Genomic DNA, 25,791 nt, shown 5'->3' with positions numbered 1-25,791 from the left:
ATAATCAATCCCATAGGTTTGGGTCTCTTTGCAACTAGTCTAGCCTTCAACCTATTGACTGATCCATCCATATTTTGTTTAACCACAAACACCCATTTGCCGCCGACAGGTTTTTTTCCTAGAGGAAGTGTAACCAGCTACCAATTATAATTTTTCTTCATTGCCTGTAGTTCCTGTACTATAGTTGCCTTCCATTTCTTATTAGCATAGGCTTCTTGCCAACTTTTAAGAATAGATATAGATGATAGAGAGGATATAAAAGCACGGTAAGATTCAGACAAAGAGTCATAAGAAATATATTTAGCTATGGGATGCTAAGTACAAGATCTGACTCCTTTTCTTACAGCAATAGGAAGATCAGAAGAAGATACCTCAAGGGGAACAGTAGAATCTGATTCTGGAGCAGGAGAGTGGTAATGTGTCACCTTTCTCCACCTGCTTTATCCGGTTGTAATTCTTCCTCTGATAAGTCTACACCTCCTTATTCTGGTCAATCTTGTTTTGAAAGACCTCAGTACTGTGCCTCATAAGAGTGGTCTTCCCTTGATCAGGTTCTTCATATGGTTCAGAAAACAGAGGGGGAGAATTAGAGTCCTCAACTATACTGGCTGAAGTTTCCCCCTGGTTAGGGAACACTTTTTGAACTCCTAAGTTGTGTTGTGGTGTGATAGAAAGGTCTAAAGTTGGAAAAAACACCTCTCCTCTAGGACTCTCCCCCTTGTGAGGTGTATAGTTAGTGCAAGACTCATTAAAAATTACACCCATGGAGACAATGGTTTTTCCTAGAAGGAGGATGATAACATTTGTACCCTTTTTAAGTAGTAGAATACCCTAGAAAAGTGCAGCGTAGGTCGTGGGTAGCCAGCTTACTTTGATGGGCGGTGATTCTGGCATAACATACACATCCAAAAACCTTCGGGGGAATAACAAAAGAAGTGATTCCCTGGAGAAGCTTATTAGGACATTTAAAATCAAGTATACTACTAGGCATCCTATTCATAAGGTAAGAGGCAGTGAGTATAGCATCACTAGTATTGGTTAGGGACATTCATAGCAATCATAAGTGAATGAGCTACCTCTAAAAGATGCCGATTCTTCCTTTCAGCAACCCCATTTTGGGCAGCTATATCAACACAACTGGTTTGGTGTATTATGCTAGAGTCAGAGAGATATCTCTGAAATTCACCATCAATATACTCTGTGCCATTGTCATTGCGAAGGATCTTCACAGTGGCATTGAATTGAGTTTTAATTATATTATGAAAATCATGAAAACATCGAAAAACCTCATTTTTTTGTTTTAAAAGATAAATCCATATAGAACGAGAGGAACAATCAATAAAAGTAACAAAATACCTATAGCTAATAATGGAAAAACGTTGACAAGTGCCCCACACATCAGTATGAATTAGTTAAAGCAGGGTAAATGAAGAAAAATTGGGAGTAATTTTTGTTAAGAATTAGTTAAAGCAGGGTTAGAAAGTGAAGAGAAGGAATATCCTTCTCCTGAAAAACAGCAAGTTTTGAGTCCTTTTTGCCAAAATTTTGAACAACGTGATTTGAGACTGAGTTATAGCTTTATTATAAAGGCATGTGACCCAAAATATCTGACATTTCTATATCTCATATAATTTCAAGTCTCAACTCTCCACCACCTTGATATTCTCGGGATTTTCATGACTTCAAACTATGATTTTTATTGTTGAACAATAATTTCATGTTAAAATTAAAAACCACCCTTATTCTTCTCCTAATGGTCTCACCATAACCATGCCACCACCTCCACCTCCTGACGATCATTGCCAACACCGCTACTAGCTAAGTCTGTGAAGTCTTTGATATTTTGATTAGTTCTATGTATTTAGTCAAAAACTTAAAATGAGTAAAAGGATGCTATTTCAACGACAAACCATTGAGGAAAGTCACTTCGTTTTTTCATTCCCTGTTTTTAAGAGCCAAATTTTGTGATTTTGCACTGGATTCAAGCAGTTGCATCAGGACAAACAATGTGTTTATGAAATTTAAGGGGTTGGGCAACTTTTCCTGAGGTTTTCTCATTACAATATCTCAGTATAACAAGAGTTACAAACCAGTGGCAAATGCATCAATAACGCCGATGTTCGATGGATCTATGCATTTAAGGAGGAAATTTTTATAACTTGTATGTCTTTTTTTACAGGGTTTCCTCGTTACAAAGTTCACCTATTATTGAATATTTGGTTCCTTGTGCTGCTTTGTCAGAAGTGTGTTATAGCAGTACTTGAAAATGCAAATATCACTTCTTGTAGCAGCTGAGCTGTGGTATTGAACATTGACAGATTTCCTTACCCAGCAGAAGAAAATTTTTCAAGGTTTGGTTAAAATTGTCAAAATGCTTCAGTTTTTGCCCCCATCGAAAAACTGGGGAAAAAAAAAAAATGCTCTGTTCATTTTAATTGAAAATTTATTTTTATGGGGTAACTGGTAAGTTATAAAATCAATCTGACCCCCTTTAGATGGGATGAGAAAAAAGCATAGGTTTGCAAACTGGAGCTTAAACTGAAAAGAAGCCATTTCAGTTCTCTGCTCCCCTGTCCCCTCCCCCCCTTCTCCTTCCAGTTTTATGGCAGTTTAGGGTGTTAGACCAGTCTGAATCAGAGGCCAATACCAGTCTAAGCTACTCTGACCATCTCATCAGGTTGGTTTTAAAAGCCATGATTAAATCAGTGAAACATTTTGGTTTCTATGATGAACATGACCAGGACACTGACACAGATTTTGAACTTTCCTTAGCTGGAAACTTGATGCCCTTAGCAGCAATTGTAGCTTAAAGATTTTTGTTAGTTGATTATTATTTTTCAGATTTTGTGCTGTTCATCTTACTCCTTAAATGTTCATAAGCTATTGAAGGATCTATTTTTAACACTAACCATTAAGGAGTGCAATTTGTGGTCTTCTATTATTGGCATAAACACTGTACTGTGATGGTGTCAGGACAACCTTTCTGCGATTGATATCCTCTCTGCATGCAATCTTGTGAATTATTTTGGGAAAATGATTCTTGGAGGATCAGGTGTTGGTCAGATTAGCCTGCATCCTATTCTTATCAGAAAGGTTTGCTTTTACTGTTGGGAGTATTCATTTACTTTTGGAGTTGCCTGAAGTTCTCATTGATTTCGGACATGCTTCTTTAATTATTATGGGTTGACTTCAAATTATTCTCCTGGCCGGTATTCAGGGTTCAACATCTGTAGCTCTGTATGGCCTAGGGAACATCCGAGATGAAAGGCTCAATAGAATGTTTCAGGTACTTGCCACTTTAAGACTGCTGCACAAATCTTATGATCTTTGTTGAGAGATTTTTTCTGATTATATAACATTTTTATTGTATTTACCACATGATGCCTCAGACACCACATGCTGTACAGTGGATACGACCTGAATCGAAAGAAGGGTGTCCCATGTCAGATTGGTTTAACATTCTGGTACTTCATCAAAATAGGTAAGACATTGGTGAAAGACCGTTCTATCACACTTGAAATGAAGAGCATTTTGTGGGAAGTTTATGATACTCTATACATAGGATGTCAGTTGCCCTACTATGTTTACCATTCTATTTTTCATGGTCTGTAGGGTAAAGTCGAACCCTAAAAATGCAATAAATGAGCACTTCTTGCCACGTTTCCTGGACTTCATAGTATGGGGACATGAACATGAGTGCCTGGTTGACCCTCAGGTGCCACTGATGTCCCTATTCTGCTGAGATTAATCTCTCTTTCAGTATCTTGCTAAACATACTTTCTGATTTCCACAGGAAGTTCCAGGTATGGGCTTCCATATAACTCAACCGGGATCATCTGTTGCAACTTCTCTAATCGAGGGGGAAGCGAAGCTTAAGCATGTTCTTCTCTTAGAAATTAAGGTTTGTCTTTGTGTGAATTTCTGTTTTGCATTTCATTTCATTTTATTGCAGCATTAACAGTCCTTTCCCCACTCTCCCACCCCTTTCTTAATCAAAGATTGGGAATGATTCTTAAATACTGGTGCTTTCATTCTATAGGGAAATCAATATCGTCCATCTAAGATTCCATTGAAGTCTGTGAGGCCTTTTGAATATGCTGAGGTATGTAAGCTAGTGGCGTGCTATGATATTTTATTGAATGGCTGTCTCTTACTGTGTTCATTGCTTGGCGTAGGTTGTATTAAAGGATGAGAAAGACATTGATCCCAATGATCAAACATCCATTCTTGAACATTTGGACAAAGTGGTAAAAGTTTTCCTACTACATTTGTAAAAGATATTAATTTCTAAACACTGGAGTTCCCTGTTTCTAGCTTATTTACTTCAATATCTTATGGTGACTACATGTATCTATATTTATCTAGGTTGGAAATTTGATTGAAAATTCTAGCAGAAAGGTCATCGTGGATCCAGAGGCCAAGCTTCCATTAGTCCGAATAAAGGTAATAAGTTCACTTTTAGCATAACTCAAGGTGTCTATTGCAAAATTAAATGCTTTTTCATTTGTTTAAATAAAGTCAATGGGACTTATTATTCTTTGTTCTGAAATTACTTTATTTTGGGAAAACTCTTCTGCATGGCAGATATATATATAGATTTCAAGTGAGCAGGTCCAGGGTTCCATTGACCTATTTTCGGTAGGAATTAGGAAAATTAATTTTGGCACAGGACCTGTGAATAGATCCCACTGAATCAAATTTGGTCCATGAATCTAAGAAATAGTGAGAATTCTTGATCTCTCTCAATATCTCTCTCAATTCGAAGATCCAGGATTTGAATTGATGTCCTTTCATTGATTCCTGTTTCATTGATTCCTCCTAAAGATTTCATTTCAATTGGAATTTGGTTATTCAAGATGTACGATGATCCCTGTTAAGCATCCATGGCTGAATGGTTAAAGCACCCAACTCATAATTGGTAAATTCGTAGGTTCAATTCCTGCTGGATGCACGCCAATGGGAACGTTCAATAAGTCTATTGGAATTGGCTCTGTATCAATGGAATCTCATCATCCATACATAACGAATTGGTATGGTATATTCATACCATAACATATGAACAGTAAGAACTAGAATTCTTATCGATACTGGAACTCATAGGGAAGAAAATGGATTTATGGATGGAATAAAAAATGCAGTATTTACAGACAAAGGTATTCGGTTATTGGGGAACAATCAATATACTTCTAATGTCGAATCAGGATCAACTAGGACAGAAATAAAGCATTGGGTCGAACTCTTCTTTGGTGTCAAGGTAATAGCTATGAATAGTCATCGACTCCTGGGAAAGGGTAGAAGAATGGGACCTATTATGGGACATACAATGCATTACAGATGTATGATCATTGCGCTTCAACCAGGTTATTCTATTCCACCTCTTAGAAAGAAAAGAACTTAAATCAAAATACTTAATAACACAGCGATACGTTTATACAAAACTTCTACCCCGAGCACACGCAATGGAGCCATCGACGGTCAAGTGAAATCCAATCCACGAAATAATTTGATCTATCGACAGGATCGTTGTGGTAAAGGTCGTAATGCCAGAGGAATCATTACCACAGAGCATAGAGGGGGAGGTCATAAGCGTCTATACCGTAAAATAGATTTTCGACGGAATAAAAAAAACATAGAGGGTAGAATTGTAACCATAGAATACGACCCTAATCGAAATGCATACATTTGTCTCATATACTATGGGGATGGTGAGAATAGATATATTTTACATCCTAGAGGGGCTATAATTGGAGATTCCATTCTTTCTGGTACAGAAGTTTCTATAAAAATGGGAAATGCCCTATGACTGGGAAATGCCCTACCTTTGAGTGCGGTTTGAACTATTGATTTACGTAAGTGGAAGTAACCAATTTGGTTTACGACGAAACCTAAAAATCGATCACTAATCCAATTTGAGTACCTCTATGGGATAGACCTCAACAGAAAACTGAAGAGTAATGGCAGCAAGTGATTGAGTTCAGTAGTTCCTCCTATTAAATTATTGACTCTAAAGATATGGTAATATGGAGAAGACAAAACAAAATTGTTTGAAGCACCGACAGAACCGGAAGCGCCCCTTGTTTCAAAGAGAGGAGGACGAGTTATTCACATTTCATTTGATGGTCAGAGGCGAATTGAAAGCTAAGCAGTGGTAATTCGAAAGATCCCCCGGGGGAAGAATAGAGATGTCTCCTACGTTACCCGTAATGTGGAAGTATCGACGTAATTTCATAGAGTCATTCGGTCTGAATGCTACATGAAGAACATAAGCCAGATGACGGAACAGGGAGACCTAGGATGTAGAAGACCATAACATGAGTGATTCGGCAGATTTGGATTCCTATATATCCACTCATGTGGTACTTCATCAGACGATTCATATAGGATCCATCTGTCTAGATATCATCATACACATCCAGAAAGCCGTATGCTTTGGAAGAAGCTTGTACAGTTTGGGAAGGGGTTTTGATTGATCAAAAAGAAGAATCTACTTCAACTGATATGCCCTTAGGCACGGCCATACATAACATAGAAATCACACTCGGAAAGGGTGGACAATTAGCTAGAGCAGCGGGTGCTGTAGCGAAACTGATTGCAAAAGAGGGTAAATCGGCCACATTAAAATTACCTTATGGGGAGGTCCGTTTGATATCCAAAAACTGCTCAGCAACATTCGGACAGGTGGCTAATGTTGGGGTAAACCAGAAAAGTTTGGGTAGAGCCGGATCTAAGTATTGCCTAGGCAAGCGTCCTATAGTAAGAGGAGTAGTTATGAACCCCGTAGACCATCCCCATGGGGGTGGTGAAGGGAGGGCCCAATGACACAGCAGCAAAGCTAAGCAAAATTTAAATGATTGATAATCTCTAGAGGACCAACCAACCAACAAAAAGTAACAAAGCAGGGACATTCCCTGAAGTATTCCTCTTACTGTTTTTGTAGAAACCAATAGACAGATAAATTAGAAAAGTAGGCTTGTTTAGTGGAAAGCTTTGGGCTGGGTTACATGCGTTAATCCTTAGTTTAAACTGCCAGAGGGTCTTTTGTGTTAGTAAGAAAACTTTAATGGACCCAAAATATGTGTGGAAGGTAAGGATACGGCATTACTGTGGGCTATGGTAGCTTTTCCCTATTTTACTTCGTCTTGTGTTATCTTATGTCTAACTAGAATAGGCATAATGGTGGCACTAAAACTGATCTTTCTCTTATCTCTGTTTATATAGTCAGACTTTTAGCGAAATAGGTTGCAGAATTTTGGTATTTCTTCTGGATAGTGTAATTGTAATTGAGTACTTGTGTTATCATATTTAGGGTAGCTTACACTATAAATAGATGTTATGGTTCATGGTTTCCTATTGATTTGAAGTATTATTCTAGTTCAAATTTGAAACTTTGTTCATGTGGATTTGAGTAGAGTGCTCGGTGAATAAAGTGTAGGCTAAGGTGGATTCCATAGTGGAAGAGTGGATTTTCTTTACAGTTTTTGGTGGATTTCAAAACTACTCCAGATGGATTTGTACCATATTATCTTCTTTCTTTCTATTTTATTTAAGTTCACATGTAAGTTATTTTTATTTAAGTTCTATTCAATCTAAAAAATAGGTCATATCTATCTTTTCCCTGGTACCTGCTACAGTTTTTTGGTTTGCAATTTTTTTTCTTCTTATGTGGATCCTTCTAATTAATTGTAATTGTATTGGACCGAACCAAACACCTAAGAGTGACTGGGATAGTAGAGTGATCTACCAAATTCATGCAACTAGCATTGTTAATGGTGATACAGCAGTTCTTAACCTGATGTCAAGGATAAGTGATAAAGATGTTGGTTCATCGCTAATAACCACTATCCTTGGGTTGTGAGACCATGCATTGCATAACGCTTAACTCTAGACACATCAATCACATGGAAGTCCTTGTCTGGTTGATCACCCTCATACTAAGGCTCATAAGTATCATCTTGGTGAAAATCCTCATGTTGGTCTTGTCCTCCAACAAAAGGTTTTTGCTGGGATCCCTTGCAAGCTGCACTTCGCTGGCAACATGACCATAGGCCCACCACTTTAGATTGGAAGCTCTTCATTGGTTGTGAATCTAGTACACTAGCTCAGTAGATCATCACCACACTTTCCCCTCGGAAGTCGCTAGGTATAACCATGGTTATTAGCAAAAGTGGTCACTTGCCTTGCTCTTTGTACCACACTTCCTACATTCTTCATCTTTCCGGTGTCATTTGACTTCAGGTTTATAGAGGGTGCCAGATAGGTGTCCTAAAGAGATGAACCTTATATTTATCAACTTCTCCAAAGCCATCTTGTAATTTGCACCATTATTTGTCACAATTTGGAGAACATTACTTTCTCCTACCTCACACATCCCCTTCCTCAACTCTTTATGTAAATATTTTGCACCCTTGACCTCCATTGATATATCCATTGATTCCAATAATGTTGTCTTCCCATTATTGCTCACCAAGAAGTTGATGGTGGACTGTTTGGTGGGTCAAATCAATCCGCTAGTCATAGTAGTCACCCATAAGTCTCCCACAGTTGGTTTAAAGTGTTGATGTTTTCTTCCAACTCCTTGGGCAAGTATACATTCTTCAGCTCCCATCCCTTCATTCCTGGACCAGCCCTCCCAGCTGCATCATGCATTGCCTGGTAGTATGTCTCCTATGATATGTTAGGAGAGATGTTATTGATGCAGGAGCCTAGACCCACACCAGGTGGAGGGCCAAGAACATGATAACCCTCTAGGGTTGCTACCTAGCAACTAGGGCTGCTTCCCGGCACCTGGGGCTAATGCCTAGCAGTACACCAACATGGAAGTATTCCATAGTCTTTTCTTTCCCCCTTTTTTTCCCATTACCATGTAATTTCGGTTAGGCAGGGAGAATCTAGTAATTCTGCCTCAGTTTTATTTCAATGAAGGAGGCCATTAATCAGGTCAACTGCTACAGGTCAGATTATAAGATATACCTAGCTGCTGTTTTAGTTTTCTAACTGAAGTTTGTTTATGAGTCCTAATCCAAATCGGACTTGACTATCGTTTTATAGTACATAGACCCTTATTTCGCTGGGAGCCTCCACAGTTCAGATAATTAATCTTTCTCTTAATTTTTGAGTTCCTGTATAAGTATCTGCTGCTGTGGCTGAATTGACAGCTTTCCACTCTTCATCCAGGTGTCTGGCAGCCTGCCCCGTCCCCCATTTCTGTTTATTCCCTTCCTCTTGTCCACACCTTTGTTTTGAACTCCACTATCAAGAGCCTTGATCTCTCATAACCCAGCCATCAAAATCCTCACAAATGATAGCCAAAGACCACCGTTGCAGGCCCTTTCTTTGTTCCAAATGGGAGCCAAAACTGACTCAACCCCTTGTTCTTGCAATTCCTTCAAAAATCTTTGTGACTCTCAAACTGGCCACCTAAATCCTTCCAGATTGGGAGGATATTACCTATCCAGTAAACCCTACTGTGGATCCAAGTTTGGCCCATTCTGAATCAATTTGATCATCAGTCAAAGACAACTAGGGTTTTCTCTCCACTACTCCATCTCAAGAATTTACCTTTTTCAATTTTATCATTATTCATTTGGTATACACATGCTTTTGCACTTATTTTGTTTGATGAAATGAAAATTCAAAGGGGTTGTGGAGGTAGCAAGAGATATTCGTCGACTCCCCACCCTCCCCCCAAAAAGAAGCCCTATCCCTTAAAATTCTTGTCTGTCTTGACGTATATGAAATTTCTGTCTATTGATGAAGTCCATATTGGCTGTCACCAGCTGATTACTGTTGATCTCATCTTGGAAACATTTCCTATACTTGTGTTTGGGACTGAAAATGCTTTGCTTTTTGCTACAACCATCTCAGTTTTGAGTCTTTTGACTTCATTGGTGTGCATTGATGTTCCTTCAATTTAAAAAATGTAGTATAGAATTTATATTATTTTAGTTCCATATGAAGTTTGTTGTAATCAGCTTCAATGTTCAATTTGGTAGGTAGATTACTCTGGGTTTATGACAATAAATCCTCAAAGATTTGGTCAAAAGTATGTGGGGAAGGTACTTCCATTTTTTGTTTTTTCATAATATATGGGAACCAATTTGCTTTTGGTGTTTAATGGACTTTATTGCATTCTGTAGGTTGCAAATCCACAGGACATTCTTATTTTCTCAAAAGCTAGCAAAAGGCATCAATCTCATGGAGGTAATTTAAATTTTCTGCTGGAATCTCATTCACGAGAAAGGCAGCTGCATTCGTAGGAAATTGAGGTTGTGTTGCTTCTTGAGTTCCATTATGCATTTAGCTTTAAAGTTCATGAGGCAAACATGCCTGTATCCACAAGTCTTTCGATTGCTTTTCATATTGAGAATTTTGTGTCTATTTCTTGTCTTGCATCTTAGTTCCATAGTCTTGCCTTTTCCCTATTCACTAGTTCTCTTTCTCACAATCACCATGAGGTTTTGCCTCTCCCTGGTTGGAGGATGGCTGTGGACATAAAAATAGAGGCATTATTATCTCGGGGAACAGTGACTCTAGTTGATTTACCTCCTGGTAAGGACCTTCTGAAGTTTCGCTGGGTTTACACCATCAAGTACAATCCCAATGGTATGGTTGAACAGTTCAAGGACAACCTTGTTGCAATAGGGTACTGAGGCCGATCCATCGCTAGAAATAACCTAGGGTTGGGCCATGTATGTATTGGCCTTGATCCCATCAATTTCGCTTGTAATAGGCCAACTTAATAGCATAAAAATGGATAGATAGGTTGAGTGTGATTTTGGCTCTATGCTTTGTTTATTTTTGTTTCAACTTAAGTTAGCTTGTGACTGGTCCCCCTCACCCTCCGCGAGCAAACCCCCCCCCCTCGCAAAAAAAAAGGAAAAAGGTTAGCATGTGACCAGTGTATGACTGACTATTAGAATGTGAAATTAGGACCTGAGGATAAGAATCAATCTAGAAAAGGTGACGGTAAACTTATTTATTTGATTGTTACTAGACTAGAATATCCTTTACCATTGGTGTTATTAGTTAGTTTACACGATCACCCAAGAAATCTCATTGGGACTTGGGAGCAAGGTTTAAAATTCATTTTCTCTTTGGTATTTCAGTGAGATTTTGCTGAAATGTGGTATTTTTCCCCCCAAGTTTCGGTGGATCATTTCAGTTTGGTCTAAAACTTCATGGAAATCCTATATTAGGGTATGTTGACACATTTAATTATCATGTTGCTGAAACAGTTACCTGTGTTGGTGTTTTGTGTTCATACCCTTATTTGGTAGCATACATTGAATCTTCATGTATGAATACATGTTTACACATTGTGTAAGTACTAAAAGGCATGAATGATAAGCAATCCAAAATTTTAAACAGTAATGGAGCAAACTTTTATTACATATTGCCATGGATGCATAACAATTAAGTGCATCCTACGATCCAAATACAACTGTATAGTTCTTAGTAAAGTCTGATAAAACTAACATGCATTGTTCTCTGCATATCTATCATTGGATATGGATGACCAAACTACGAAGAAACCCATTTTTCCATTGTGATACAACTTATATGATGCCACTGGGAGCAGTATGGCTGGTGGTAGAGTAGTAGATGCCATCCACAAAATTTGAGTCAGCATGTTTTTAAGTTGGAGGTATACTTACCAAAGTTTTTGAGATATCAAATGAAGATTTTGAAATGTGGATATTTCAGATTAGAATACCGAAATTTTTGCACTTTTCTATTTCAAAGTTGTGTTTTGTTTTGGTCCAATGAAAAATTTCAAAAGTTGAACCATACCTGAGAGTATGGTTTGAGGTCTTAAGAGATTTCAGCAAGATCTTGGTAATTTTCTGGGCTTCGAGAAACATTGAGTTTGGGGTGCAAGTAAGAAAATTTATTTTCTTTGCCAAAATTTCAGCACCTTGGCTAGATTTTGTACTGAACTTTTGTTTTGGTGGACTGTTGCAATCACCTTGCAAGGCCTTTTTTCAGCCAGTCTTTTTTATCTTGATGGGTTTCAGCTTTAAAGGTACAACCGCCCCCCCATGTTGATTTTTTTTTACCAAATTTTATGCGGCTAGGGTTGGAGCATCTGATTTTTAAAGACTAATGGTTTCACCATAGTCCTAGAAGTTCCGTTCCTGTTGCTTATTTTAAGCCGGTTTACTTGAATTATGTGTTCCCTAGAACTGAAGATTTTGCCAAGTTGGTTGTACCAGTATATAAACAATATATAATACCAACCATAGGTCCTAACTTAAATCTACCATTTTAGGTGTGATTATAGAAAATAAAAATAACAGCTTAGTTTTCCACCATGTTTGTAGGGCCTAAGGTAGATGTCTTGCAAGCTTCTTGGCCTAATCAGTCAATGTAGCTGCTAAAACCAAGGGCCAAAATTTGACATTAAAAATGCACCAACTTTGTTGAGATCTCATTAGTTTCCAAGACAAGTCAGTTCTTTGGCTGATCATAACCAGCCAAGATACAAAGATCTCAAACCTTGATCTGGGGGCAGCTTGTCAAATCCTGAGATACTAGGAATGAGTGCCAGGAAAGGGGCTTATTTTTAAATCTTGTCATTGAGTTGATCTGGTAGGGTTCTGTAATGCTAACTTGGCTGGTTCTACCACTTATAGGAGGTCCACTATTGAATATTGTATCGTGATGACAGTAAATTGGTCTCCTGGCACCCAAAAAAAAGAAAATTAAACTATGATTAGGTTCAGTGCCAAAGTTGAGTATAGAGCTACTCACGCTGCCGCTGGACTTGTGTGGTTGAAGTCATTATTCATTGCTCAAAGTGTTGCGTTTTACCTCTCCCATGGAGATGTTATGTGATAATAAAGCTTCAACCTATATTTCTGCCAAACCAATACTCAATTGAGCCAAACACATTGATGAGGGCATCCTCCTACTGGTTACTCCATTAGTCTCTTTTGTTGATTCAATTGAGAACTTGTTCAACTAAGTTTCCGTTTGATACGGCATTGGAGAAGGGTTGTTCCAAGCTGGGATGGGTTAATTGGCATCTCCAGGTTGAGGGTAAGGGTTAAATTGAGTATGTTCGTGTAACCATGACGATGGAGTCCCTCCTCTGTCTTGGATTCTGTTTATAATTCTTCCTTTTCTGCTCTGCTTTCCTGGTTCTAGGGTTTTGTTAGCTTAAGCTTTTGTTATTTTTTTCTTTTTTTCTTTTTTGTTCTCTCCTATTCTGAATAGGAAGCCCACATGTACTATCTTTTCAATCTATAAATAATATCAGAAAGGGGAGGCTGATATCGGTTATTAGCCCCTCTACTGGCATCCCGACCTGATGTAAATCATCTCTAGGGGCAGCATAGGACCTAGGGTTGCTCCCTCAAACCCTACAGCCCTTAATCGCACCAGGTGTACTGTGGTCATTTTTGGTAAAACTTGTGGAGTCCGACTTTCCAAGTTAGGGTGTCATTGGGTCCAGGATGTTAGTAGGATCCTAGATCTATTTTAATTTTTGCAATTGAATCATTATTTTGCAAGTTGCTGAAGAGTCCTTGTTAGAGTAGGATTCCTAATTTATGAGCGAGTCCTCTAGTATTGTCCTACTTCTTGTGGGGATTTCATAGCTACTCTTAGATTCCAAGTTGGATCTTTCTAGGTGCGATATGATGAGTCCTTGTTTGAATTAGTCTTTAGTCAAGTAAGAGTCATACTTAGAATTAGATTGCAAGTTAGAATCCAAGTTGGGTCCTAAGTTTAGTCCTAGTGTGTTTTCTTTTGGAGGCACGAGAGTCGTGGGTTTCCTTGGGAAGCCTGCGGCAGCTTTGTGAGTGAATTTCTGCAAGCTTCTTCATTTTCCAGCAAGCCTTCATCTACTCCACGTAAGTGCCAGCCCCTACTTCACCCCAACCCGTTCCTCCTCCTAGGCCATCCTTAAGTCTCTTCTTACCTCCCTAACCTAGTTTCTGCAATTCCAACACCCCTCCCCTATCGCGAACATTCCCTAACCCCTTCCCAACCCTGTGGCACCTTTAGGATCCCTCCCCCTTCAATACTAGTTAGACCCCTACCTTCCCCCAACCCTAAACCTTAGTTACAGCCCCTCTCCTTGCCCTCTCTTCTTCTTCTCTTCTTCTCTAACCTGCGGCCAGCTTAGTAAACCCAGAAAACCAGAATTATTCCTAACCCTAGAATGCGGATGTCTTCTAAACCCTAACCCCAATTACTGCATCCTTTTAGGATTAGCTTCTCCATCCCTTTATTCACACTCAATCCCAACCCCATACTTTTCCTTAATTTAAAACACCAGAATCCTGCAAATTAGATCTTCTTCATTAGAAACCCTGACCCTAGACTTTTCCAATGCTTAGATCTCCTCAACCTTCACCCAAATATCAAACCCTTCTAGACTTAGATTCGCTCAACCTAAGTAAAACTCGACCTTAACCCTAGCTTGACCTAAGCCCTAGAAACCCTAGTTCCTACTGAATCCTAGATTTCAAAACCCTAAACTATAAAATTCAGATCTGAAACTATAATTATTGGAAGGTCCCAATCACTCAAACCTTAAGCCCTAAACCCCTAAGCCTGGCCGAATCTACCCTAACCCTAGCCTAACACTTGTAAACCCTCAATTTATTCAAAACCCCTCCACCTGAAGGTAATTTCAGCTCTTGAAGACTGCTGGTTCTCAGGAGAGAGGATCTTGGATTAGCTTGATTCTAGGGCAATATTCCTGCATCTAAACCCTATAATTTGGTTCACATCACATCCCCTTCTTCATTCTTCTTTCTGATTGCTGGTTCATATTCTGTTATTGTTACAATCAGGTGGAAACTTATCTATACATAAAATTGGAGCTAGCAGAGGCAGTCAAACTCTTCCTTTGGAAATATTGGAACCTTGGGTATCTAAAACTGTTGTACAAAACACAAACCAGATGAATCATTCCTGGACTCTCTAGGAAATCGATCAAAGAAGCAAATTGGACCAGATGAGAGGTCTATAGCCTTGCACCATATTGTAAACTGTCATGGGCCTTGCTACAGGTGGATTGAAAATCTTCTCATTAAGATGTTCCAGGGTCTTTCATTGATGTGTGCTCTCCCCCTAAGCCTCCTTTTCTGTAGGGGAAGGGTTAATTTTTATGTAATATGTTTTTGAGGTTACTTAATATACATAATTTTCATTTTTTGGTTGGACTACAGAGAAGATTGAGGATTCTGAGCGACTTCGCCCAGAAGAACTGAATCAACAAAATATAGAGGCACTGGTTGCTGAAAGTAATTTGGTAATCAACAATCAACTTTTAATCCTTCCTATTGCTTATCCTGATACTGTTGTTCTTAAGACTTTCAAGTAAGAATCCTCTTTCCATTTAAAACCATGTTTTACAATGAATTTTATGTTACATCTTTTCTGCTTCTGCATTTATAATCTAGAGAATTTACATCGAGTTCTCCAAAGTATCTGTATATTGTCTGTGGTATAGATTTAGCTGTAGGCAAGTGAATATGAATTTTTTGCTGCATGTTATCAGATTAATGACCACTGTGTATCTAACATAAAAAGATATGACAGACTAAACTAAAGATATTCTGACCCAACTACTATATGAATTTGTTACTTCAAATGTTCAAACACTGTGAGTTATCATTGATTTCCCCCTGCGTACTGTTATATTGCTATTTGAAACCTTGCTTGCCTTGGCATAGGAGCAATGAAAGTATTGATCTAGTGTCGTCTATGTCTAAGCTTCAAGACAATGTGCAGCATTGCTGATTGTATAACATTTTATTTATTTTCCAAGGTTGGGGGAACTCTGATTAGAAAAAATAATCAAATCCTAGGAGCACACAATTTTTGGTCTTTTCATAACTTAACGTAGATTTGTAGTAGGAAGCTTAACAGACTAGGAGTGGATGACCTTCTGTTACATAATGAGTAAAGAATTTTACAGTTATTTGTTTTCTGTTCTGTTCCTAACAATGCTTTTTTTTCTCCCTTCCAGAAAATGGAGATACTCCCAGTTAACGACTTGGATATTGCTTTACATGATTTTGTTAACAAGGATGACAAGATGGCTTTCTACTCCTGCTTGAAATATAATCTAGATGAAACACGTGTACTTTTCCTTATCCTAATATGTTTCTGAAAATATTTCATCATCTATAATTTTTTTTATATTTTTATTGACTCATCCCTCTTACTGTCCCACCCCTTTCCCCTCCCCCAAATAAAAGCAAGTTGACCATTAGCTTGTTTTTCTTTTCCCAGACCAAAATTTGTCAAGAGTCAGATGCCCTTAAATTTGAAGAGGAAGATTTGGTTGTTAAAGTTGAGAAGTGCATGCAGGCAAGTGGATAACCTGTTTGTTACATTAAATGTAGGAAATATCTGACTCCCTCAATGTTCAGTATCTTTTTTGCCTCTTCTTGTTTTGTTCCAGGATCGTGTAAAGGAAAGGTCTACATACTCTAAATCAGATCCACAGTTTAAATCCATTTCACAGTCCGTTCAGGTGAATCCAAGAACTTGAAGCTAAATTAAACTTTCTGATTTTTTTGTTGAGACTACATAAGCAATGCCTTCTTTCTGAGCTTCTCTATTTAATATATCAACTTATATAGGATGCCGGAGCTAGAAGTAAAAGCGGAGTTGGCAGTCAAGTTTCGTTTAGTGATGATGAAGATACCACCCAAATGCCCTCAAGCTCAAAGTCTACTGCCAGAGGCAGAAAACAGTCTCAAGCTTCCAGGTCCTCTCCCGATGCTTCAGTGCTTGGGAAAAGCAAAACTACAAGAGGCAGGGGTAGGGGCAGGGGCACTAGTAACTTAAAGCAAACCACTCTTGATGCCATGGGTATCCGCCATTCTGAGAGGTCAGCTTAGATCCAGACAGATTTATGTAATGTTTTTGTCATGAAAAGACACACAGACCACTTCCTTTGTTGTGTTCTTCATCCTTTATTCCTTTTTAATTATATTTTATGTTTCCACTAGGATCCAGTTTGTCTGTCCCTGTGTATCGGGATAAAGTTGAGTTGCTGAAAAGACAATAAACTTTAAAGAGTTGGGCAAGCAGGACACTTATTTTTTATTTATCTTTTTTTTTTTGGGGCCAGGGGGGGGGGGTTGGGGTTTAGAAGAAAGGGTACTTTCTTTGGTATAAAATTTCTCTTTCTAGAGTATTATGCTTTTTGTTTCTTCTCAAGAAAAATCTTCCAATCGTATCTTGATATCTTCTTGTCTATAATAATTTTGTTATTTTTTATCAAGGTTTATTTCCTTTACACGTAATGTTTTATATATAGCATTCCATGTGCACTCTTCGGTGATGAGTATGATAGGATAAAACATGCTTGCATGTGAAGCTCTTCATACATCTTTTCTTTTGCAGATCTGCATCAATTTCATCATCTGCTGCAGTCCACAATATTGTGGAGGAAGAGGATGTGGATTCTGATTCAAATGATGAACTGGACAGACATGGAATAGATCACGGTGAAAGCAGTTCAGTATGTATTTAGCTTCCTTAACCATGTCATCATAAAGTTCCACTATCACAAATTCACAATTATTCTCATGTACACTAATGCAATTGTTAGCTTTCCTGTTTAAAAACATGTAAACTCTTGGCTGTTTGTATTACATTCTGATCTTTGTCAATTATGTTTTCACCCTATATGCGGTTGTTAGCTCATTACCTTCTCTCTCCTCTCCTGTCCCAATAAAGGAGAATGAAGAAATTGTTGGTAAAGGACGCAAAAGAGCTGCCCCAAGAGGAAGGGGCAGGGGCCGGGGCCGCTCATCATCCTCCAAGCGAGGAAGGAAATCAGACAATTCTTCCATTCAGAAGTTTTTCATGAATCAGGATGATGATGATGACGAAGATGACGACAATGACAGCACAAGCAGGATCAAGAAGGATCAACCTCGGGTAAATGGTTTTCTTTACAGCTTCATCTGGAATCGTCAAATTTATATCCTGCCATTGCATTAAGACATCTAAAATCATTTTGTTGAAGAGAAGCACCTGTGCTGTCCCTCCATCTTTGTCTTGCTTGATTAGTACTGCTGCTTTCATAAGTTGGCATTTCTTATAGGTTTTTATCATTAATCTAATAGGATTATAATTATATAATTGCTGACTTTCCCTGCTCCAAGGTGAGTTTCGTTTGCTTTCTGGAATTCTGAAGCATCAAACATTGAACCTGCTGTTTACTTTAAAGAAGCATCTAGTCAAAATCTAGTTCACTGTCATGTTTAAACCTACATTGTGTGTAGCCTCCCTGGATGACCATGTTTAGACAGGATTCTTATCCAGTGCAGTGGCATAATATTTTCATGTATTTTTTTCAGCTTAGAGTGTGCAGTGGCATAATGTTTTCATTTATTTTTATCAGCTTAGAGACATTTTAGGTTATCCAAGTTAGTTTTTGGCTTGACTGTTATCTGTTCTGTAATTTCAGGTGACACGAAATTATGGTGCTTTGAGGAGATGATCACAATTTATGCATGATTACTTTCCAAGGAGCTGGTCATTTGATTGTGAAAGTGTAATTTCTGGCCATAGCGGTTTGATTTTCTCATGTGAGTTTGTAAATTATGGGTAGCGATCTTTTATTTTGCAACTTAAATATTTTTACCTTGAAGAGCAGCCAACCTCACCAGTAAATTGGTTTCAAGCCACAGTTGATACAGCATTACTCATGGGCTTAGGCTATTGATGGTTATACAACAAAGAATCAAGAAATGATCAACAAAGAGGGAAATGGTTCAGCTAGAGTGCTTTTGGTTACTTAATTCCACTGACTTTTGATTTGGATTTAAGATCCATCAAATCAGCTGCATCTATAGAACCGTAGTTTGTTAAACTTAGTTGTTTATTTACTCTGTCTTGTGCACTGATTCATGGACCTTGCTTCAGCGCAGGACTGTCAAGTGAAACACTAACAGATCGAAATTTCAGTCGAGCTAATTTGAAAACATCAAATACAAATTAACCTAAAAGTGAAATCCAAATGCTTCTGTTTTCCAGGCCAAATTGCGGTTGAGCGAAGAACAGCCAGGGTTTAACGTCAAATCTGCAACCCGAACTTCCCATGTTGACTTTCCTCGTTCAAAAACGTTCACAGCAAAGAGAAAAGAAGAAATATAAGATATAACATTTTGATGTGTAGGGATTTTTAACCAGCACCTAGGAGCGGCTGGATGGAGCTTTGGGTTATGCAAAGATGGACCCTTACAGTCTATCAATTTTGGAAGGAAAAGAACAAAGGCACTGTTGGGAGCAACACTTTTTGGATTACAATTAGGGATGGAAATAGCATCCAAAGACGGTATACGGATAGAAGGAATATGGCCTAACTATCAACAGTTACCGTATCTTTTACCTTTGCCGTCAAACACCACATGGCCTCTTGGGGAATTACACATGTGACATGTTAATGAAGCTTGCCAACACTACAAAAGAAATCACCTATGACAAAATCCCAAATTCTATGTTCCAAAACTCTTTTGAACATTTAGCCTATATAGCATCCAACCTACCGGATGACTGTAATAGAACATTGTCTAGTTGTTGTATATGCTTTCAGAATGCTTAATTAATTAATATTTCTCTTTTATATAAAAAAAAACATGGTTTGGTCCCCAAAGATGGTGAATCCCTTATTCTTCTTGTACTTTAGGGAGAATTTATTCTCTTTACATAGAGGATTTATTGTTACAATAATTTTGGAAACGGTCACAGGGTATCACCGAACTCCCTGCAATTTCTGATTGGGTGTGATTTATATTTGATTTCATACTACGTGAGGATTTCGATCGATATCTTGCCAACACTCCCCTCTTAAGTGGAAATGAAGACATTGTCAGAGGTTGACTTGGATATCATATCTTGAAATTAATACATTCTTTGATCAGTTTTAGCAAAAAAATTGTAAGTTGGTTTTTACTCTTAACACAAGGAGTCTCATTAGTTTTGTCTTCAACTTTTTTGCAAATGTAGTGCCAATCAATTTTTATGTTTTTGGTTTGTTTGTGAATAACAGGTTCAAAGCAATTTGAATGACAACTTGATTATCACAAAACAATTTCATAGTAATGTCCACTTCATGTATAGAAGTAGATGCCAAATCAATTCACTTGTTGAAGCCATGACCTTGTATTCTACCTCTATGCTAGACCTTTCCATAACACTTTACTTTTGATTTTCCAAGTCACTAGATTTCTTCCCACAAACATGCAAAACCAAGAGGTAGATCTTCTGTGTGAGGGATTCCCAACCGAATCTACATCTGAGTATTCAACAATTTCAATACACCCATAGTTCTTGATAAGAATACTTCAACCTGGACAGAACTTGCGTAAATTGACTTACATTACTAATAGAATTAGTAACGTCAGGCCTTGTAATAGTCAAATAGGTTAATTGACCCACCAATCATTGAAATTGTCCAACACCAGACAAGGGTTTATTATTATCACTGAATTTGTTGCTATATACTCAATAGGAGACTTTGTAGAAGCTGCACCTAGTTACCAATTTCCTTGAGAAGATAGAGAATATGTTTTTTTCTTTTAGAGTCTGGACAACCCTTTACTGGATTGGGCAACTACAATACCCAGGAAATATCGCAGCTAACCCAAATCTTTAATATCGAACTTCTTATACAAATAATACTTGAGAGCTTATATTTCATTAAGATCATCAACCGCAATGTCATCAACATAGACCAAGAATGACCACAATTCCTTGAGTAGTTCGTTTGAAAATAATGACACCCAGGCATTCTGTTTTTTAGAACATGTGGATGGTGCATCATGGCATTCTATATGATTGTGATGTTGTTGTACTTTAGTTATCTCCTCATTAAGCTCGGTTCAGCTCACTGTTGTGATTTGTTTAGCTCCGCAGATGCCTGAGTTTTGATGCCAACGCTGGATAGATTGGCGTTATTTCCATATCTCCTCCACCTTTAGTTGATCAGAGTAGATTTCTTAGCGAGGTGACATCTCTGTTGGTCTCGGTAGATTATCAGATTCTAGCAATGGTTGACGAGCCGTAGATATAGTGGACTTTTGACAGCTTTTTGATTGCCGAGTTCATGACTTTAGGGCATTTGTAGCCGCTTCTCTTGTGATGTACAGGTTGAACTCCTTCTGTGTATAGCTTTACAAGTGTCTAGACGGTACTGAGTACAGGAAGCTTATGGTTATGCTTCCATTGTTTAGTTCTCTTTTCCGTTGTTATTGATGTCTATGGTGCTACGTGATTGGAACCTAGTATAAATATACTTGCAGCAATGGGATCCTAAATTGGTTGGAGATTCTAGTGTGGAATCTTAGTATGCATTTGGTAACATTTCTATTCTAAGAGACCATTTTTTCTGCACAATTATTTTTTAATGTTTTTGTGCTAAAAGATCCTTCTTTACTTGGAAATGGGCATTTGATATATCTTATCTGAAAATATTTTCAAAACACTATTAGAATGGGTTAGTCTTTGATAAACTCGTTCTAAGGTTTTGATCTGGATCATTTTTATCACTTTCGATTATGTTCTTTGGTAAAACATCTTTTTGATTTTCAGCAAAATGTGGTTTTCAGAACATTTTTCTGATCGGTCCATTCTTAAATAATAGAAGAATGGACTGTTTTAACAAACGCCTCTAACCTATTCTTCCGTTCTCAAATAATAGAAGAACGCTAAAAACGTTTTCTAAGAACGTTACCAAACTCGCCCTTGGTGTTTGTTTGTTTTTTTTTTTCAACAAAGATGAAATTATATTAAGCTCTCAAGCCGAAGATCGAGGCAAGCAAAGAGGGGTTTACAATGCAAGTTGGTGGGGATGAACACCAGGACCTACTAAGCTGAAAGACCCTAAAGCCCTTGGCAAGAAAGTTTGCTTGAGCATTTAAGGATCTGCTAATAAGGTTGAATCTAATAAAGTAAAGGCACTGGAGAGCTTTAAAATATCTAGGATAATGCCGTTACTTGGCCAATCCAACGATTGTACTTGGCCATTTAAGTCCTCAACGGCAGGCAGATAGTCAGAATAAATAACCACCTGGGTGATCCTAAGATCCAAAATAGAAAAAAAAGGCGTCTCTAATCGCCTCAAGCTCCATGATGAGAGCTGAAAACACAAAACAGAACAAAGTTTTTGCAACTATGAATTTGCTCACAGAACTCCACAAAATACAACTTCTCCCAACATGCTTTGAAGAGGGATCCCAAGCAACATCAACTAACATGCTAAAGCAGGTTTGGGGGGATGGAGTATCCACATGAACATCACTAGGATTAGATGAATGAACCTGCAAAACATCATCTTCTTGGGCCAACTTCACATCACAAAGCAACCTATTGCAAGAGTTTAGAGAGTCAAGAAAAGAAAAGGATTCACCATTGGACAAAATAATATTTCTACGAGTTTTTTACGTTGACCATAAACTAATGTTGGGTCCCCTTAATGCAATAAATTATGTATGGGTCTTAAGTAGACTAACACCGTTAACCGCCTTTAAGTATATTCAAATTTCAAACGTAAAAAGACCAAAGTGCCCTTCAAGTTATAATAACACAATGTGTTAAATAACTAGGTGCATGCAACACTATTCTCACTCCTTTTTTAATTTTAATTTTAATTTTTTGTAAAAGAACAAAAAAAAAAATGTGAATCAACAGTAATCGAAGGAGCAACATCATTTCCTCCCTCTTTTTTCTTCTTCTTCTTCTTCTTTTTTTAATTACTCAAGAAAAGAAAAACAAATTTTGTGGGCAACTACAACAGGTTTTTATAAACTATCCAAGAGAATTGGAAAGAGAAGTTTTTCTTTTGAGTTATTTCTGCAACTAGAAAACAAATTCAAGATGGCAAAAAGAACTTAGGTCAAACAATCTTAACGTGTTCTAAGATATGTTCTGTCACACCCCACTCAACGGTATTGGACCCGCCCCAACAGCCTGTGGATGTAATCCACAGCCACAATATTAGGTTGTACTAGTAGTAATAAATAAGGCACACAATCCCATAATCAAGAACAAAAAATAAATAGTTCATAGATTAATAATAATAGAAAGGTTCCAAAATCTCAAAATGAATACTAAGAGTATATGAAATAAAATATGCGATCAAAAACAAAGAAAATAATCATTTTTGTTTGCAATCCTCTTTAAGAATTTTATGAGTTTTTTCCTTCCGATTGTTCAACGAAATGAGTCATAAGTCCCTCTTTCATCCCTTTATTCCATCAACGGACAACCAAAATTCTATTCTTGTCAATGGGTGCCAGAAAAGCACTCTAGGTATCCACATGAAGCTTCGTGGTCATTGTAACTAGTTCTCATTGGCGTCTCCAGTATCTCTTTAATGGTGTTCTCCCATAAATACAAGGTTTCTTCAGCACCTGCAAAGCCATCTATTTAAAATCCACAAGGCATGAGTTCTAGAGAACTCAGTAAGGCAACAATCCACACACACACACACACACACACATATATCACGATTACATGAATATAAGAAGATGAATAATGCAATGATATGCTAAGTATGCGTCTAATGATCTAACCATGCTAGTCTCTATTTAAGCAGACATACATTAAGATATACACCAGCCTTCCTTTGGTTAGGTCTTGTCACTTTGATCCCTTAGGGATTAACTTCCTCCATTGGGAACCCGGGTAAGGGGTACAGTCCACATCATCACCATGGCTGGCTATAAGTTCACTCTCTCTTACCACAACTATTGGTGTAAGTACTAGCGCACATCAAAGATTCTAAAATCCAATGTTAGGTCATACAATAACACACTACATGTGATTAAAATATATTTTCTCATGCCTAGTACCCTTTCAGTCCAATATCCTTATTCACCTAAGAATGTTAATCCTCACAGATTGGTTACCTTTGTTGGATTAACACCCCGTAACCTTATGGTTAAATATGCTAGGGTGGATGCCTCTCATTCTCCTCACTACAACCAAGCCATCTTTTGGACACCCACATGACTCAACTACTGCCACCACTAGTCACTCGACTTCAATTCCCCTACCTAAAAGGTAGTAGCATGTAACGGGTAACCTAACCATGCATCTAGACTCCCCAGTCATGTAGGACAACAACTAAGGAATGTGCAAGCAACATCAAAGACAATAATCCTTACCACATTCCTGATGTTCAAGGCTAGGGACACCAATCAAGGCATTCCCCAAGTCAAAATCACACAAACACCATACCACATTGTAAACAAAAGTAAAGAGCAATGGTTATTATTTAGAATTCATATAAAGTAAATGAATATGCATAAACAGTAAGTACAACATACCATAATGTTATAGACATGCTTGGAATATTAAAGAAGTCAGCACATCTATCAATCCAACATAATATTAATTGTTTCCTTACCTGACTTAGCGGAAAATTGCAGATAAATTGACCTAGATCTTCACAGTGAAACAATCCACTAGATCCCAGTAAGTCTTGTAGTTATGTTCATAAAGTTACATTTTGGCTTAGGAATTAAATGGAGCAAAATCAACATCTAAACAACCTCTGTGTACCAACTGATTGCTTCAGCCAGTTGCTTGATCTGGTTAGTTCAAACGACCTCCTCAAGCGATTGCCCGACCTTTTGGCAGAATTCCAAGTATGAAAATCAAACCTTTGATCTCCTAATTTTAATAAACTGTGTTAGTACAACCTAGAGGGGGGGGGGTGATTAGGTTGTATCTAGTGGATTATCCCAAATTCTCGGTTTAATTGCAATTTCAAAGTAAATTGAGATTTAAATGAAATTTGATACTATCAAGCAATTACAACACAAGAATTTATAGTGGTTCGACTTTAAGTCTATGTCCACTCCTCTCTTGGCCTCAAGAGAGTATTCCACTAATGAATCTCTTTTAATACAATGGGTAGAGAATCAAACCCTTACACTCTTTGTTTCGGGGCAAGAGAACCCTTTACAATTTTTTTAATCAAATAGGGCAAGAGCACCCTTTGCAATCTTTGTTAACGGGCAAGAGCACCCAATGCAAATCCTAATCAATCTAGACTAGAATTCAATAATCAAAACAAGTATAAGATGTGATGGATATTACCTAACAAGAAGTGTGACACTTTACCCCTTGTGTGGATGTGATGCAATGAATGAAGCTTCAATAAAGACAATGCATCAATGAGAAGTCCCTATAGCCCTCAATAACTCCAAGCTTGACTTTAAGAAGTTTGCTTGATAACTTTGGAATGATCTTCAAAGTTGGATGGAGTTGGTGAGCTAGTAATCATTGCAAGATCACTTGTGTAATGGCTTTTTCACTTGAGAAAGAGTAATAGCTTTGTTGGCAAGATTAAACCCCTCAAATGGGGGTGGTTGGGCTTATAAAGAAGTCCCACAATTGCTTGGCCCAACCTCCCAACGGATATAGAATTTCAGTGAAATTTTACTCCAGACGGTCGTCCGTGTCACATCCACCCAGCCAATATCCTATCTGGCATACCCGGGATGTGATCAACAGCCCGAATATCAAGATCGAGCAGCCATGCCTCCCACATACACGATAACATAATCATGAATAATATAATCAATGTTTAAAGTAAGTAATAAACACATCAAGTGAATAAGAAAAGATAATCAATCAGAGTGTGGAATTTATCAAGTACCAATTACACATAAAGAAATCTCAAAGGGGAAAGAGTGAGCAGGAGTCACTCCTTCAAATATAGCATAAAGTGGTTAATCAATCTTAGTTACAGTCAATATCAAGAATAAATCCATAAGAGTTAAAGACAACATATCCAGGTGTTTAACA

The 25,791-nt window shown here is 37.9% G+C and overlaps 1 protein-coding gene across 3 annotated transcripts in view; it reads left to right on the top strand.

The window, feature by feature from the left end:
* The window catches only part of MRE11 (DNA repair and meiosis protein (Mre11)), a 34,021-nt gene extending 14,669 nt beyond the window's left edge, over nt 1-19,352 (top strand). For 2 of the 3 annotated variants that reach the window (XM_089140087.1, XM_089140072.1), the window contains 18 exons: nt 2,974-3,093; nt 3,218-3,286; nt 3,390-3,481; nt 3,613-3,715; nt 3,794-3,901; nt 4,040-4,102; nt 4,176-4,247; nt 4,366-4,443; nt 9,993-10,055; nt 10,137-10,200; nt 15,180-15,262; nt 15,983-16,096; nt 16,249-16,326; nt 16,421-16,492; nt 16,602-16,852; nt 17,371-17,488; nt 17,707-17,910; nt 18,443-19,352. In XM_089140087.1, coding sequence (XP_088996213.1) covers nt 2,974-3,093; nt 3,218-3,286; nt 3,390-3,481; nt 3,613-3,715; nt 3,794-3,901; nt 4,040-4,102; nt 4,176-4,247; nt 4,366-4,443; nt 9,993-10,055; nt 10,137-10,200; nt 15,180-15,262; nt 15,983-16,096; nt 16,249-16,326; nt 16,421-16,492; nt 16,602-16,852; nt 17,371-17,488; nt 17,707-17,910; nt 18,443-18,475 — 1,785 coding nt within the window. In that variant the 3' untranslated portion in view covers nt 18,476-19,352. The remainder of the gene's footprint in view (nt 1-2,973; nt 3,094-3,217; nt 3,287-3,389; nt 3,482-3,612; nt 3,716-3,793; nt 3,902-4,039; nt 4,103-4,175; nt 4,248-4,365; nt 4,444-9,992; nt 10,056-10,136; nt 10,201-15,179; nt 15,263-15,982; nt 16,097-16,248; nt 16,327-16,420; nt 16,493-16,601; nt 16,853-17,370; nt 17,489-17,706; nt 17,911-18,442) is intronic. The other variant, XM_089140080.1, reaches the window with a different exon arrangement.
* The last annotated feature ends 6,439 nt before the right edge of the window (nt 19,353-25,791 follow it).

Source organism: Hakea prostrata, chromosome 1 (genome assembly GCF_041222555.1).
Source record: "Hakea prostrata isolate BN-2017 chromosome 1, UWA_Hpros_2, whole genome shotgun sequence".
Classification (NCBI taxonomy): domain Eukaryota; kingdom Viridiplantae; phylum Streptophyta; class Magnoliopsida; order Proteales; family Proteaceae; genus Hakea; species Hakea prostrata.
Note: the sequence above shows the minus strand (reverse complement) of the source record. Positions and strands in the feature narration are given on the sequence as shown.